The 14,409-nt window shown below is 44.6% G+C and overlaps 1 protein-coding gene across 1 annotated transcript; it reads right to left on the minus strand.

The window, feature by feature from the left end:
• Nucleotides 1-5,330: 5,330 nt before the first annotated feature.
• Nucleotides 5,331-9,788, minus strand: LOC139061947 (phospholipase B1, membrane-associated). The gene is made up of 6 exons (XM_070541902.1): nucleotides 9,759-9,788; nucleotides 9,608-9,664; nucleotides 8,255-8,356; nucleotides 7,936-8,031; nucleotides 6,533-6,604; nucleotides 5,331-6,251 (listed from the first exon to the last, which is right to left on the minus strand). The coding sequence occupies exons 1-6, from the start codon at nucleotides 9,786-9,788 to the stop codon at nucleotides 6,114-6,116; spliced, it is 495 nt and encodes a 164-aa protein (XP_070398003.1). The 3' UTR covers nucleotides 5,331-6,113.
• Between the last annotated feature and the right edge of the window lie 4,621 nt (nucleotides 9,789-14,409).

The following is a 14,409-nucleotide window of genomic DNA, read 5'->3' on the forward strand; positions in this document are numbered from 1 at the left end:
CCCGATCCCTCCTACCCTCACTCATGAACAAGACCCCGAGATACTTCAACTCCTCCACTTGAGGTAGGACCTCTCCCCCGACCCGGAGTTGGCAAGCCACCCTTTTCCGGTCGAGAACCATGGTCTCAGATTTGGAGGTGCTGATCCTCATCCCAGCCGCTTCACACTCACCCGCAAACCTACCCAACAAGAGCTGAAGGTCAGAGTTGGATGAAGCTAGGAGGACCACATCATCCGCAAAAAGCAGAGACGAGATTCTCCTGCCACCAAACTCGACACACTCCACACCACGGCTGCGCCTAGAAATTCTGTCCATAAAGGTAATGAACAGAACCGGTGACAAAGGGCAGCCCTGGCGGAGTCCAACCCTCACTGGGAACAGGTCCGACTTACTACCGGCTATGCGGACCAAACTCACGCTTCTCTGGAGAAGGGACTGAATGGCCCTTAACAGAAAGCCACCCACCCCATACTCCTGGAGCGTCCCCCACAGGGTGCCCCTGGGGACACGGTCATAAGCCTTCTCCAAATCCACAAAACACATGTGGATTGGTTGGGCAAACTCCCATGCCACCTCCATCACCCTTGCATGGGCATAGAGCTGGTCCACAGTTCCACGGCCAGGACGAAAACCACATTGCTCCTCCTCAATCTGAGATTCAACTATCGATCGGACCCTCCTCTCCAGTACCTTGGAGTAGACCTTTCCAGGGAGGCTGAGGAGTGTGATCCCCCTATAGTTGGAACACACTCTCAGGTCACCCTTCTTAAAGATGGGGACCACCACTCCGGTCTGCCACTCCACAGGAACTGCCCCCGATGACCATGCAATGTTGCAGAGACGTGTCAACCATGACAGCCCTACAACATCCATAGCCTTGAGATACCCAGGACGAACCTCATCCACCCCCGCAGCTCCGCCGCAACTTCTGCCCCCGAGATTGGACAGACCATCCCCAGGTCTCCCGGCTCTGGTTCTTCCTCGGAATGCGTGTAGGTGGGATTGAGGAGCTCCTCAAAGTATTCCTTCCACCGTCCGACTATAGCCCCAGTTGATGTCAGCAGCTCCCCATCCCCACTGTAAACAGTGTGAGCGATTTGCTGCCTTCCTCTCCTGAGGCGCTGGACAGTTTGCCAGAACCTCTTTGGAGCCGATCAATAGTCTTTTTCCATGGCCTCACCAAACTCCTCCCACGCCCGACACTTTGCCTCGGCAACTGCCACTGCTGCACCCCGCTTGGCTATCTGGTACCTGTCTGCTGCCTCCGGAGACCCACAGACCAGCCACACCCTGTAGGCCTCCTTCTTCAGCCTGATGGCTCTCCGAACCTCTGGTGTCCACCAGCGGGTACGGGGGTTGCCACCACGACTGGCACCGGCCACCTTGCGGCCACAGCTAGCAACAGCCACCTCAACAATCACAGAGTGGAGCAAGGCCCACTCAAAGTCAATGTCCCCCACTGCTCTCGGGACGCGGTCAAAGCTCTGCCGGAGGTGGGAGTTGAAGACCGTCTTGACAGGTTCTTCTGCCAGGCATTGCCAGCAGACCCTCACCATGCGTTTGGGTCTGCCAAGTCTACACGGCATCTTCCCCTGCCATCTGATCCAACTCACCACTAGGTGGTGATCAGTTGACAGCTCCGCTCCTCTCTTCAATCAGGTGTCCAAAACATACGGCCGCAGGTCAGATGATACGACTACAAGGTCTATCATCGACCTGCGACCTAGGCTGCCCTGGTACCAAGTGTACCGATGGGCATCCTTATGTTCGAACATGGTGTTCTTTATGGCCAAACTGCGGCTTGCACAGAATTCCAATAACAAAACACCACTCGAGTTCAGATCAGGCGGGCCGTTCCTCCCAGTCACACCCCTCCAGGTCAAGCTGTCATTGCCCACGTGAGCATTGAAGTCCCCCAACAGGACAATGGAGTCCTCTGATGGAGCACTATCTAGCACTCGTCCCAGAGACTCCAAAAAGGGTGGGTACTCTGAACTGATATTTGGCCCATAAGCACAAACAACAGTCAGGACACATTCTCCGACCCAAAGGTACAGGGAAACTACCCTCTCGTCCCCAAGGGGTAAACCCCAACACACAGGCAGAGAGTCTTGGGGCTAACAAAAAGCCAACCCCAGCCCTCCGCCTCTCACCCGGAGCAACTCCAGCAAAGGAGAGTGTCCAACCCCTCTCAAGGACTTGGGTTCCAGAGCCAATGCTATGTGTCGAGGTGAGTCCGACTATATCTAGCCGGTACTGCTCAACCTCTGCCACAAGCTCCTGCTCCTTCCCCGCCAGAGAGGTGACGTTCCATGTCCCAATAAACAGTTTTCTTGTCCAGGGATCGGACCGCCAAGGCTCCCGCTTTGGTCTGCCACCCGATCCACATTGCACCGGACCCTTCATGTTCCTCCTGCGGGTGGTGGGTCCACAGTTGGATGAGCCCATGTATCCGGTTCGGGCTGGGGCCGGCCGGGCCCCATGGGCGAAAGCCCGGCCACCAGGCACTCGCTCACGGGCCCCTCCAGGGTTGGACCCCGGTAACCCTCCGGGCCGGGTACTCTGACTCTTTGAATTTACTTCCATGAAAGATCCTGTGAATAAATGTTTTATTGCAATAGGATTTTTAACAGACACTTGTTCCATCCTGGTCCTTTGTGCTCTGTTCTGCCTGTTTTAGACGTTTCTCTGATTTGAATCAGTGGGTCATAAACAAGCTTCTGTAGATCTTGATGACATTATTAGGAGGTCGTTTAAGTATCGAATCAGCTAAAAAACAACAAATATAATAAATAAATGCCAGATAATGAGGTAGTACTATATAATTTTATAAGAGTTGAGATAATTAAAAGTGCAGATAAAATTTTAAACTGTATCTAAATTCCTCATAAAGTTAGACTGTGTTATAGGATAAGTCATTTTCTTCTTCAACAATAAACGTTTGCTCAACATTGTAATGATAGATGTTAATTACATTTAATTAAGGACCATAAGACATTAAAAATTCATATCTAGTATGAATTCCATCTTATGGACACTGGGTTATTTAAATCAGAAGATTGGGTCTTTTTATTACAGGGATTTTCTAATAACACTTTGCATTAACTGAGAGACAAGAGAAGAGAGAGAGACTTTCAAATGTTTAAGGAAATTTATTACTAAATAATTTTAAACAATTTAACAAGACTAACTCTCTAATGATGGATGTTCTGTTTGAATGACGTGTGAGGTGAATGGTGTGTGTGAATGAGTGTCAAATTCACAACCCTCACATCTGGAGAAGCAAGGTCTGAGTGGGAGATGATGTTTTGCTCCAAACTGATCAAAGTTTGAAACCCGTAGTCATAAACACATAAGACGCCATTTGTGTCACATCCACATACCCTCAGTGAGACCTCCGTACAGATCCGGATGCCAGGTCCACGGACCCTCCGCTGGTACTGGAGCCGAAGAAGCAGTGTCAACAGTACGACAAACTAGTCTTTGGATAGTTTCCAGGTAAAAAGCGTCATAGCGTCAAAAAGAGGCCCTCCTTGGGTCAGCGAGTTCAGCTTTTATTCTGAAGGAACCGTTGCTTGGTTGGTAACAACGGAATTTTCCCAGCTTGATGGTTCTCAGCTTAGAAAGAGAAGTATAGATGGCCGGTGTCCATACTTCACTTAACATGCAGTGAACTTCACGGGATCTTGAGAACTGAACTTAAGATGGCGTTGGAACTGTTTTATTAATCTGGATGTTTTTGATTCTGAACGAATCAAAACTGACAGATTTATAAACACCACAGAGACTATGCCACGCTTCAGACTAGGAAGGTTCTGATTGGATCGGCAACAGCAATGTGTCATGTGATTATTTACCTTATGTGTGTCAGTGTGTCTAGTGACTAGAATAAGTCATATTACTTATTAAAAACATATTAATCATCATATTGTGATTTCACAGATCAGTCACGTTGTATAGTTGACTAACAGTTGTTTTGATTAGCTTTACTGAAAATAGAGTTCTTTGATTTAATGAAAGAAAAGTCTTCATCTTCTGTCTTTATTGCTGGAAAGTAAACAGTTTAGAAGCGAATGCATGACCTTGAGGCTGTTTCATGCACTCTGGCGCTGTGTCAAAGGGAACTGTGGAAAAGGTTGAATAACCTTGGAGGAATAGCTCCTTCATCAAGTTACAACACCTAACAGATAACCAGTTACACATTTTTATTTGATCATACAGTATTTCATGATGCTCGTCTGCAAGGGATGTGCGCAGATAGACTCCTAATCCTGCATCACACGTGTTTGGGCTGTAATTGTAACCAAATGGGACAGTACATTTTCATTAACTCTCTAAATCCAATTACCATGAACAGCATGGTCACACAAGGTCTGTGTGTTAACAGCAAACTGGAACAATCTCAGTGTGTTTGCTTTCTCGCATCGTTTACGAGGTCTGACTCACAGGAATACGAAGGCCAGTGAGGCAACCCTGTCTTTTGTTAATGTGTTTGTCAAAATTATATTGTTAAAAGAGGTTTTCCAAAGTTTAAGTGTGTGTATGCGTGCATGTGTGTGTGTGTGTGCATGCAGCTTCGCCCAGCACCACTTGCAATGATCCCAGAGATCTCATTATCCTTTGAGAGGGACAATAAAGGCTGGCCTGCGTCAGAGATGGATCCATATTGTGAAACCAGCAGCAGCAGAGGCTTTGTTTAAATATGAAGGGGGGTTTCCTCTGAATGCAACAAGAACATCATTATGAAAACCAACAGCCTGACTGAAATTCACTCAGCGGAAACATCTAAAAGCAAGGGAAAAATAAAAGCAATGGGGCGTACATTGTAAATGTTAAAGTGGGGTGAAGAATATTGTGTGTCTTTGTTTTAAAAATGACAAAACAAACAAAAAAAAAGCATTGAAAAGGGACCGCTTTCATTTAAATTAGGTTCTAGCATTACAGGTGTTTACTTAAAGAGATAAAAACTGTTTATTCTTCTTTGCGTGATGCAGCTTCGCCACCCTGAGTGCTTTATCTGGAGGTAAACATCCCATTTCTGAGGTAAACACAGTAACCTGAGATGATACTGCTTCCACCTGCCTGTGATTTAATTGGTCTGTTCATCTAAAAAGCATTTAAATTTAGAGTATTGTTCATTAAAAGCATCTTTCTGATTTCTTCTGGTTTTGCTGTTTTGGTAAATACTTTTTTACAGTGTTGTACTCATGGACGTAATTTTCACTTTAGAAGTGAGGGGGACACGGGGGTGGGGGGTGGGCTGTTGGGGGGATCTTTACAATATGCTCTAATGGGAAACCGGCTTCAGCACAAACGGTTGTTTTCTGCTTGGTCCTAGAGCTCAACCAGTGTCAATTTAATATAGTGTAATATTGTTTTTGGATGGTAAAAAGTGCAGGGATCAAAACTTGACTTTGGAAAAAGTGGGGGGGACATGTCCCCCCGTCCCCCCAAAAAATTACGTCCATGGTTGTACTTATAAAGTGGCTCAGTATTTTGTTATTTGGTGACAGGAGGCTCCCTGTGGGGGTCTTGTTGCTCATGAATGCAGATTTTAGGGGACAGAGAAATAGAAGTGGGCCAGCAGCAGCCCGGAGATCTGAGGAGCAGACCTGTGAATAAATCCTCTCCTGCAGAGATCTACAGTGCACGTGAGGAACATTCCCATATTGAAATCATTTCGATGAGATGTTCAAAGCCAAGCCTCGCTGTGTTTAATTCAAAGTTCTCAAACGTTGAGAATTCCAGGCGGATTGTTGTGCTCGCCAAAAAAAGCAGATCCGACACCCGCAGGCTAACAATCTTAATCTGAAGGCGAGGTTTGCTTTATTTATAAAGGTTTAAATTCAACAGTGGAAATTCAAAATAGCCTTCTCCTCTAGTTCCATCTGCAGTTAGTGTTGAACTTCTGTTAGAGATCATGAGTCGGTTTTAATGCAAAAAAAAAACGTCCCCAACAGCTGCTGAAATGTAAATATTTAAGCTGTAGATCGATGCAGCTTTCTGGGGTTTTAATCCCGGCTTCCTTCACTCTGGAATTTGCTAAAAATAATTCAGATTTGGAAACGGTTTCACTCTTCATGGAGTGACTCTGGAAGCAGTGGAAATAAAGTCAAATGAATAAAAAATAAGCAACAGCTGTGTGGAAAAGTAGCAGCATGGAGGTGGAGGTCATGGGCGAAACTCCGCAGGACTGTTGAAGCTTGGCTGGTTTGACTATCATGGGGCGGGTGTCGATGTACGGGTGTGCCTGCAGATGACACAAAACAAACTGGGTTGAGCAGGAAACTCACTTAGGAAGTTTGTTAGAATTTAGTTTTTCTTTAATCATTAAAGCCCCAAAGTTAACACGACATTAATGCCCCTGAGCGGAGGTAACCTTCTTTTCCACTTCAACCTACAGAGAAACTGAAGATATAGATTTCTGATTTCTCTTTAACCGAATGAAACACAAGTGTTAGTTGCATCTGTTAATTGAAACCTGACGGTACCTCTGCTGGGGCAGTTTAGCGCGGCGATGAAGAGACTTACTGCAGGTGGACAGATGAGACTGATGGGATCAGACAGTTTCCTCAGCATTGTTTTTCCTCCGGCAGGCTGGAACTGGAAACAGAAAGAAATCAACATGTTGCATCACTGGTTGGTTCAACTTTTACAGCCCTTTTCTATCAGATTATTCTCAGTGTTGGGCAAGTTACTTCAAAACTGTAATGCATTACTTATTACTTGTTACCCTCATTTTAAAGTAATTCATTACATTACAATATTACTGATTTTAAAATGTAAGGCATTACACTACTTTTGCATTACTTTCACCAAAACAACTTCAGTATGAATCTGGTAATCTGACGCTCAGTGAGCTCATGACATATATGTGGAAGGTGATGTGGTGTCTGAGCTAGGATTGCTGTTAAAAACAGTCAGATATAATAACAGTGCTTTAAAATGATTGTTTATTAAATAAAAGCAACAACAATCTGTACTCTCAGCACGCTGCCATCTTATAGTAACTGATCAGGGAGTGATGTGGTGGGGGCTCCAAGCCTTTATTTACCTTGGTCCCCAAATACCTTGATACGGCCCTGGATGTGGGACTGACTTCTGGGATGATCTGATTCTATCACATGTATAAATATTAAATGCTTATATATTATTGCTTTTCATTGGTAAAAATGTGTATTGGGGATAAATCTACCTACTTTTTTCTTTTTTCTTGATTTTATGTGAATAATTTCCGGCCCTTTCTCTCTCTAACCTTCCTGCATGCTGCATGTTTTCTCCGTCTTCCAGAAAAACTGTTTCCTAGACTTCCTACTTTCTAACTAATCAGCCAAAGGGATCTACCGAACAAATAAAAGCTGCGCTCCAGCAGCAATGAGTTGAAATCACTGGGGCACAGATTATGAACTCAGCTGAAAAGTACATGAAGTACCAGAGAATATGGGCCGATATAAACAATCACAAACGAATGACTTTGTTTTGGTGGAGCGATTTTGTGAATATAACAGCGGCCGCGTGCAGGACGCAGCTGGAGTATTTGAGCCGTTACCGCTGCGTCCTCTCTGCTCATAGAATGCCCGCAAAGCTGAGTCCATAAATGACGTCATATATGTGGATACTGGATCTTTTTTCAGGCTTCCCGCAATTAGAATTTTTAGGAAACCCACATCTTTATTCTGGGTTTAAAAATGCGTTGTAATTACCACGTTACTGACAATTGTACCGAGTAAATATTACCATTTTCTTTCTCTGTAATGCCTTACATTACCACATTACAGCAAAAAGCAATGCATTACAGTAATTAATTACTTTTGTACCACGTTACTCCCAACACTGATTATTCTAGCAGATTCAATCTTTTATGGGTGCCGGCTCTGCTAATTCTTGTGAATAGTTGGTAACTTTTAGATTTAACTCAGTAAATCTTTGCTCACCATGTTGTTCCACAGTCCTCTGGCCAACGCCTCCTGTCCCTTCATGGAGAAGTGGAAGCAGTCAGGAGCGAAGAAGGTCATATCGATTTTTCCATTCTGTTCATAGACACAAACCATGCTTTTCTTTAGATTTACCAATGAAAAATGTTGCTGTTTGCATGTTTTTTTTAATTGGGTCAACATTGGGAAAATAACATCAAAAGCTACACAGAGGATCACAGTGGTTCAGTTCCCGCTGTGCAAAGATTCACACGGATTCCCCTGAAATCAGACACTCGTTCTGCACCAGTATGGTTGTTTTGGGTTTTTGCATGATTACCGGGAGGCGTGGAGCGTCTGTATGTTTCAGGAAGGGCTGCAGAACAACAGCAAAGTCCTCCTTGAAGAAACGGCTGCCGTGCAACAACTCCTCCAGTCTTCTCTGCAAATAATATTTAACATTTTTATTCTATCAAACTCTCGAATAACCCCAGAAAGGTGACATCCCCAAATTAAACTGTGTAACTTTGATATTGTGCACTAATTTGTAAAATGTAAGATATTTCTAATAATGTAAAAAGCCAACTTTGTCAATACGTCTGGGTTTTATGTAAATAGTTTTAAATGTAAAAGTCTGAATAATAATAAAAAAAAACAAAGAAACGGACTGAATAAAAAGATTTTTATCTCTAAGATACTTTCTCATGGTTCAGGATTGGTTCGGCGTCTGCAGTGATGCGGACGCTGAGCCGATCTGTCGTGGTGAAGAGGGAGCTGAGCCAGAAAGCCAGGCTCTCGATTTACCGGTCGATCTACGTCCCAATCCTCACCTATGGTCATGAGCTTTGGGTAATGACCGAAAGAACGAGATCACGGATACAAGCGGCCGAAATGAGTTTCCTCCGTAGGGTGGCCGGGCTCAGCCTTAGAGATAGGGTGAGGAGCTCGGACATTCGGGAGGGACTCGGAGTAGAACCGCTGCTCCTCCGGATCAAAAGGAGTCAGTTGAGGTGGTTTGGGCATCTGGTCAGGATGCCTCCTGGACGCCTCCATGGGGAGGTGTTTGGGGCATGTCCTGCCGGCAGGAGGCCCCCAGGTCGACCCAGGACACGTTGGAGAGGTTACATCTCCAATCTGGTCCGCTAACGCCTTGGGGTTCTGCCGGAGGAGCTGGTGGAGGTGGCCAGGGAGAGGACGGTCTGGAGCTCCCTAGTTGGGATGCTGCCCCCGCGACCCGGACCCGGATAAGCGGAGGAAGACGACGACGACGATACTTTCTCTATTCACCAATATCAAAATGTTGGCAGAGCCTCTGTTCTATTTTTTGATGAATGGCCTTTTATGTCAGAATGCAATCAGAAACTTTTTATTGAAGTCCTCACAGATGAAACATAAGCATCATAATATGCTCGACATCCTGCTAAGGACAAATACTTTACAAATTCACTCGAGGGCATGAAAGCAAGCCTTCTGCTGGTCTGCAAAAACAATGTGGACTAGACGATCTCACGATCTCCTGCAAGAAAAACGTCTTAGTCCAAAAGTTGTCTCTGCAACGTCATCTTGAACGAGTGGATGAAACAGCTGCATTTGATGGATGGAACGGCAAATTGCTACGTATTTAAATAAACTCTGCTAATACATGTCAGGGTTTTTGCTAAACATTGTCATAAAGAGAAAAGAAAACTGACACCTGATACTCCTCATTGACCTTCACCAACTCCTGCAGTTCGGGAGATTTAGATGTTGGCTGTAGCAGGCAGGAGCAAAAAGACCTTAAACAGAAAACAAAGCAGCTAGTGGATGGTAGACAGTGGATTAATAAGGCACTGTCAACAAAGAGCAAAAGCAAAGAGTCCTTGTTTGATAGCCATCTTAAATGTGTGAATATAGTCTGGTGACAACCTATCAATAAAGCTCAGCCAGAGGGGTGGAGTCTACAGTTCTCTTTCAAACTGTCTCTGCACACAACTGGACAATGCTAGGACCAATCAGAAGCTGGAAGAAGAAGAAGAAGAAGAAGAAGAAGAAGAAGAAGAAGAAGAAGAAGAAGAAGAAGAAGAAGAAGAAGAAGAAGAAGAAGTCTAAATAGTCCAAAGTTGATGTCAAAGCCGTTTTCAACTGAGCGCCACCATATTTTTTACGTGTCTTCGTCGTGGCTCTGCTCGATTGTGCTAAGCCTGCCCTACATCTCTCTGCAAACATTTGGCACTTTCCCATCTGGGCCAGCACGGACCGGGCTGGGTGAGTGTTCACATCTAGGTGGCCTTGTGTTTTTCCATGCTCAACTGGTCAGTTGTTTGGCCCCACATACCAAGGCGGTCTGCTTCGAGCTGAAAAGGTCCAGCACACCCACTGCCAACTGATTGGCTGGCTCAAATACACGCCTACCATTAGGAGGAGCTTCCAATTGGCAGATAGAATCAACCAGCGGGACCTTTCCGCATGCGCAATTCCTTATTCTGGATGCTGAGAAGCAAACATTGGTCGCCTCTGACTGAGGCTGCAGCTCTCTGTCTCTCCTCACTGAAAGAGAGAGAGAGAGAGAGAGAGAGAGAGAGAGAGAGAGAGAGAGAGAGAGAGAGAGAGAGAGAGAGAGAGAGAGAGAGAGAGAGAGAGAGAGAGAGAGAGAGAGAGAGAGAGAGAGAGAGAGAGAGAGAGAGAGAGAGAGAGAGAGAGAGAGAGAGAGAGAGAGAGAGAGAGAGAGAGAGAGAGCACTACCATGCCTTGAGCTTCATAGACGTTGTTTAAGGGAGACACCACAGACTTTTTCTGTGTCTTTAGCCCCGCCCACGTGCTTGGAGCTTTCCTCGTTCTTGAGAAGTGTGTGTGTGAACAAACCCTACCGGTGTGGGACCCGGATCGCCGCCACCCGTGCTGACACAAACGTGAAACTGTCAATAAAGTGCTGTGATTGGCCCGGCCTAAATTTAGCCGATCCAATGGCAGATCTACCGAGGCTACAATGGAGCATGGCTAGACCCGCCTGCAGAGCAGTCTTTTGCTACTACTGCAGCTTGTCTAGATTTCTAGGCTGCTTGTCTGTAGTACTTGGTCATCTTTTTCAAGACGTTTGCAGTTCATCTTGACACGCTGTCAGTCATCTCCTGGTCCAAATTCCAGCTGACGACAGCCCAGATGTACCCAAACAATCAGAAAGGGACATCATCATCGTGGACTTTTTTTTTTAGGTACAAGCTTCCGGTGAATCAGTTGAATCTTGCTCCTTTCAGTTCTTGGTGGTTGGATAAATGGTTGGTTGATCGGTTTGAGTGCAATCTTGTGCAAATACACATAAAAATGGAGGCAGCAAATTTTGTGTTTTCATTTGATGGCATTCTCAAACTATTGGCCATGGCTACATCCTGCAACGTTCTAGATTGTCTTTAGGCTCAAATAACACGGGGACTCAAGACATCTAAGAAATGTTAATGCAAACTAAAACAGACTCACAGTTGCAGGAAGCACCCTGCGGATAGCTTCACTTCCCTCAGAGGCCGCATAATTCCAATTTGAACAACATTGACAATCATGCGGGGAACCTGGTGAATCGGAGCTTCCGGTGAATTCCAGTTGTACATTTGCAGAAATTTGATTATTATTGTTTTCGTTACCTCCTTCTTCAGCATTTCCAGAGAAACGGTAAAATGATGAATGAAATTATCAACTGAATATTTAGTCTAGAGAAACAACAAAACACTTTTTTATAATCACAGGCAGAAAAATAAAGATTTTGTTTGATACCATTCTTGTACTGGTGGTTAGAAGACAAACCTTATCTTTGCAGTAATTACAGATGTCATTCAAACCAATGAAGATAGTTAGAAGCTTCCAGTCCTCCTTAAAGTTCAAATCCTGAAGAAGCACAGAGAACAGATGGTTCAGAGGCTAAATAACGGACAAATCTGTTAGAACATTTCAGAAGGAAATGTACCTTACTGCTTCTCAGTGTATCAATCAAAGTTCTGGCTTGGCTTGGGAGTTGGCTGGGAAAGCAGGAGTCAACAAAGTCGAGGATTAAAATCTCCCTCGCCACAGCCACTCGTTAATGTTTATACTGATGAGCTCTTACTAAGTCCTGTGTCCATTCGTAGCCAGATTGAAGCCTGCTTTTTCGATGGGAGCGTGCAAGCTATGGAAGGTTGTTCCAGAAGAAGCACCAACAAGGTTAGGGTTAAACAGCTTCATTATATCTAGAACAGACAATGAGAAATAGGTCATGAGAAGGAAGCGCCTTTTTAATTTATGTGCGTTTTTTTTTAAATGACTACTTACTTGGTAACGTTGAGACATCTTTCAGTGTCCCGTAGCCTCCAATGCTTCAAGTGGACAGAAAATGAGATCGGCATTGAAGCGAACAAGGTGTTCACGTTTAAATGTTGTGATATGACTTTTTTTAAGAGCTCTACCACTTTAACAGGATTAGTACCTTCCCCAAAATCCAGCTATACTCAATCGTGTGCGTGCCCCCTAGCGGAGCGTTAGTCTACAGTTCAACAAAAAACAATTTTCCGACTGTTTGAGAATTTAAATGACTGTTCTCACCTCCATGACAGGTCGCGATACTCTATTGGGAGTTGGAGTAAAGAGGTGGCGTTTGCCCCTACAGCTGTCTGAAAAGAAAAGACGACATCAATGCTTTATTTAGCTAAGACGGCTGCACTGATTTCATTTAGCGTTGCCCAGTAATAAAAGCCCCATTGGCAGTGCAATTGGTAATGTTACCAAACACCTACTGTAAGGGAGTCCCCCAAAGCAGCGACGACTTTAACATCTGCCACCTTCACAAATTCAACTAAACCAGAAGTGTGAAAGGAAGCACAAAGTGAAGATCAGTAAATTTCATTTAAGCTCCAGTTTCTGTGTGATGGGTCGTTGGGTTATGTGTGGCGTGACCTGGACGGACCTGAAGAAGGGACAGATGGAGAGGGGCTCATGTCTGGACACTGGAAGGAAGAGTGGCTGAGGGTCACCTGTTGAGTTTTCTCCATGTTCTCCTTAACAAATGAAGAGAAGAAAAGCAAAAACCATTCATTTCCTCCTCCCTTTTTGACCTTTGTATCATTAACTCCCTCACTCTCTTTAAACCCAGACTCAAAACCCACCTCTTCCGTCTAGCATTCCAATAATTACTCTCTTTGCTCCAATTTGTCTGTTTTATGCTGTTCTGTCTTTTATTGTTGTGTATTTTAACTCTGTAAAGTGTCCTTGAGTGTTTAGAAAGGCGCTGTTGAAATAAAATGTATTATTATTATGAACCAATGTGTCAGATTTGAGGTCTGCCACTGCCTTGATTTGAATGGGTTTCTCTTTCCTCTGTTTTTAGTGTTTTTTTAATCTTTTATTGTATTTATTTTTGTGATTGCTTTTTATTGTTATGCTCAGCACCTTGGGCTTCTGCCAGGGTTGTGGAAAGTGCTCAATAAATGAATAAATGCATTTGGAGGAGTTGGTTCTCAACCTGGTTTCTTCACATGTGGCTACAAACCACCCCCGGTACACAGTGGAGGCCGTAGCAGACATGAGAAGCTTTGGTACCCAACCAGACCTGTAAACACCAAACCGTTAAGAGACATGGACCTGCCCTGGTAGAGTCCAACCTGCAAACTGCAGAGAACACTCTTGCAACACTTTGGAAGACACGGTTGGTCATAAGCCTTCTCCAAGTCCACAAAACCTGACAATCCAACTCCCCTGACCTTGTCAACTCTGCAAGGGTGAAGATCTGGTCCGCTGTTCCTCAACTCTGATAAAAGCCAGACTGCTACTCCTGGATCTGAGAAGACTCGTTTCTAATTTAAATACCTAGTTTTAAAAAGGCTTTACTTTGATTTTCAACACATTTGTGGTGTTTTCTCTGTCTGCTGTGGAAGTCTAGGCTATCAGCTCTCTTCTGATAGGCCAGAGGTCCGGACAGCAACAAAACCGTGTGTTCCTCTGATGTTCTTGCTAATCTGTATCTTCGGGCTCTACCAGGCACAGTCCGAACAAACACGTGGGAACAACTTTAGATTCACAATCTTGGGTAGATGCATCACCAGCTTTAACGGCTCATTCAGGCAGCCGGAGGATGTTTTTAAAGCTAAATTAAAGACACACTCAGCTTTTATCTGGATGGTCTCAAATCCTGTATTTCTTTTATTATGGAGTTCAATTTTTGTTACTTTTCCTAAATTTATCATTCATAATTGTGTGATGAGATACTGTTTCATTCAAATTCATAACTTTTTAATGATCCATCATTCTAAAACCCCACACGGTGAAAGTCAAAGCTCAAATGCCCACTGATTCTGATTTAAACGACAGTTTTTAACCAAGTGCCGACCATCTACTGCTCAAAGTCCCTACAATGAAGTATAAAGCTCGTGGGGAGCGTGCGTTCGCCTTTGCTGCTCCCAGACTCTGGAAAGCCCTCTCTCTGATGGTACGCCGGGCTTCTTCACTGGCAGTTTAAATCCAGCCTGAAGTCAATGATCGGTCTTTAATGCTGTGCCT

The sequence above is a fragment of the Nothobranchius furzeri genome, chromosome 2 (assembly GCF_043380555.1).
Source record: "Nothobranchius furzeri strain GRZ-AD chromosome 2, NfurGRZ-RIMD1, whole genome shotgun sequence".
Classification (NCBI taxonomy): domain Eukaryota; kingdom Metazoa; phylum Chordata; class Actinopteri; order Cyprinodontiformes; family Nothobranchiidae; genus Nothobranchius; species Nothobranchius furzeri.

Excerpts from the sequence above, each read along its gene's own strand:
- LOC139061947 (XM_070541902.1), bottom strand. The coding sequence starts at position 9,788 with ATGGCTATCAAACAAGGACTCTTTGCTTTT. Across the intron at positions 8,357-9,607 it reads AGGTCAATGAGGAGTATCAG|AGAAGACTGGAGGAGTTGTT; the intron begins GTGTCAGTTTTC and ends TATTATTTGCAG. Across the intron at positions 8,032-8,254 it reads CAGACGCTCCACGCCTCCCG|AATGGAAAAATCGATATGAC; the intron begins GTAATCATGCAA and ends GTCTATGAACAG.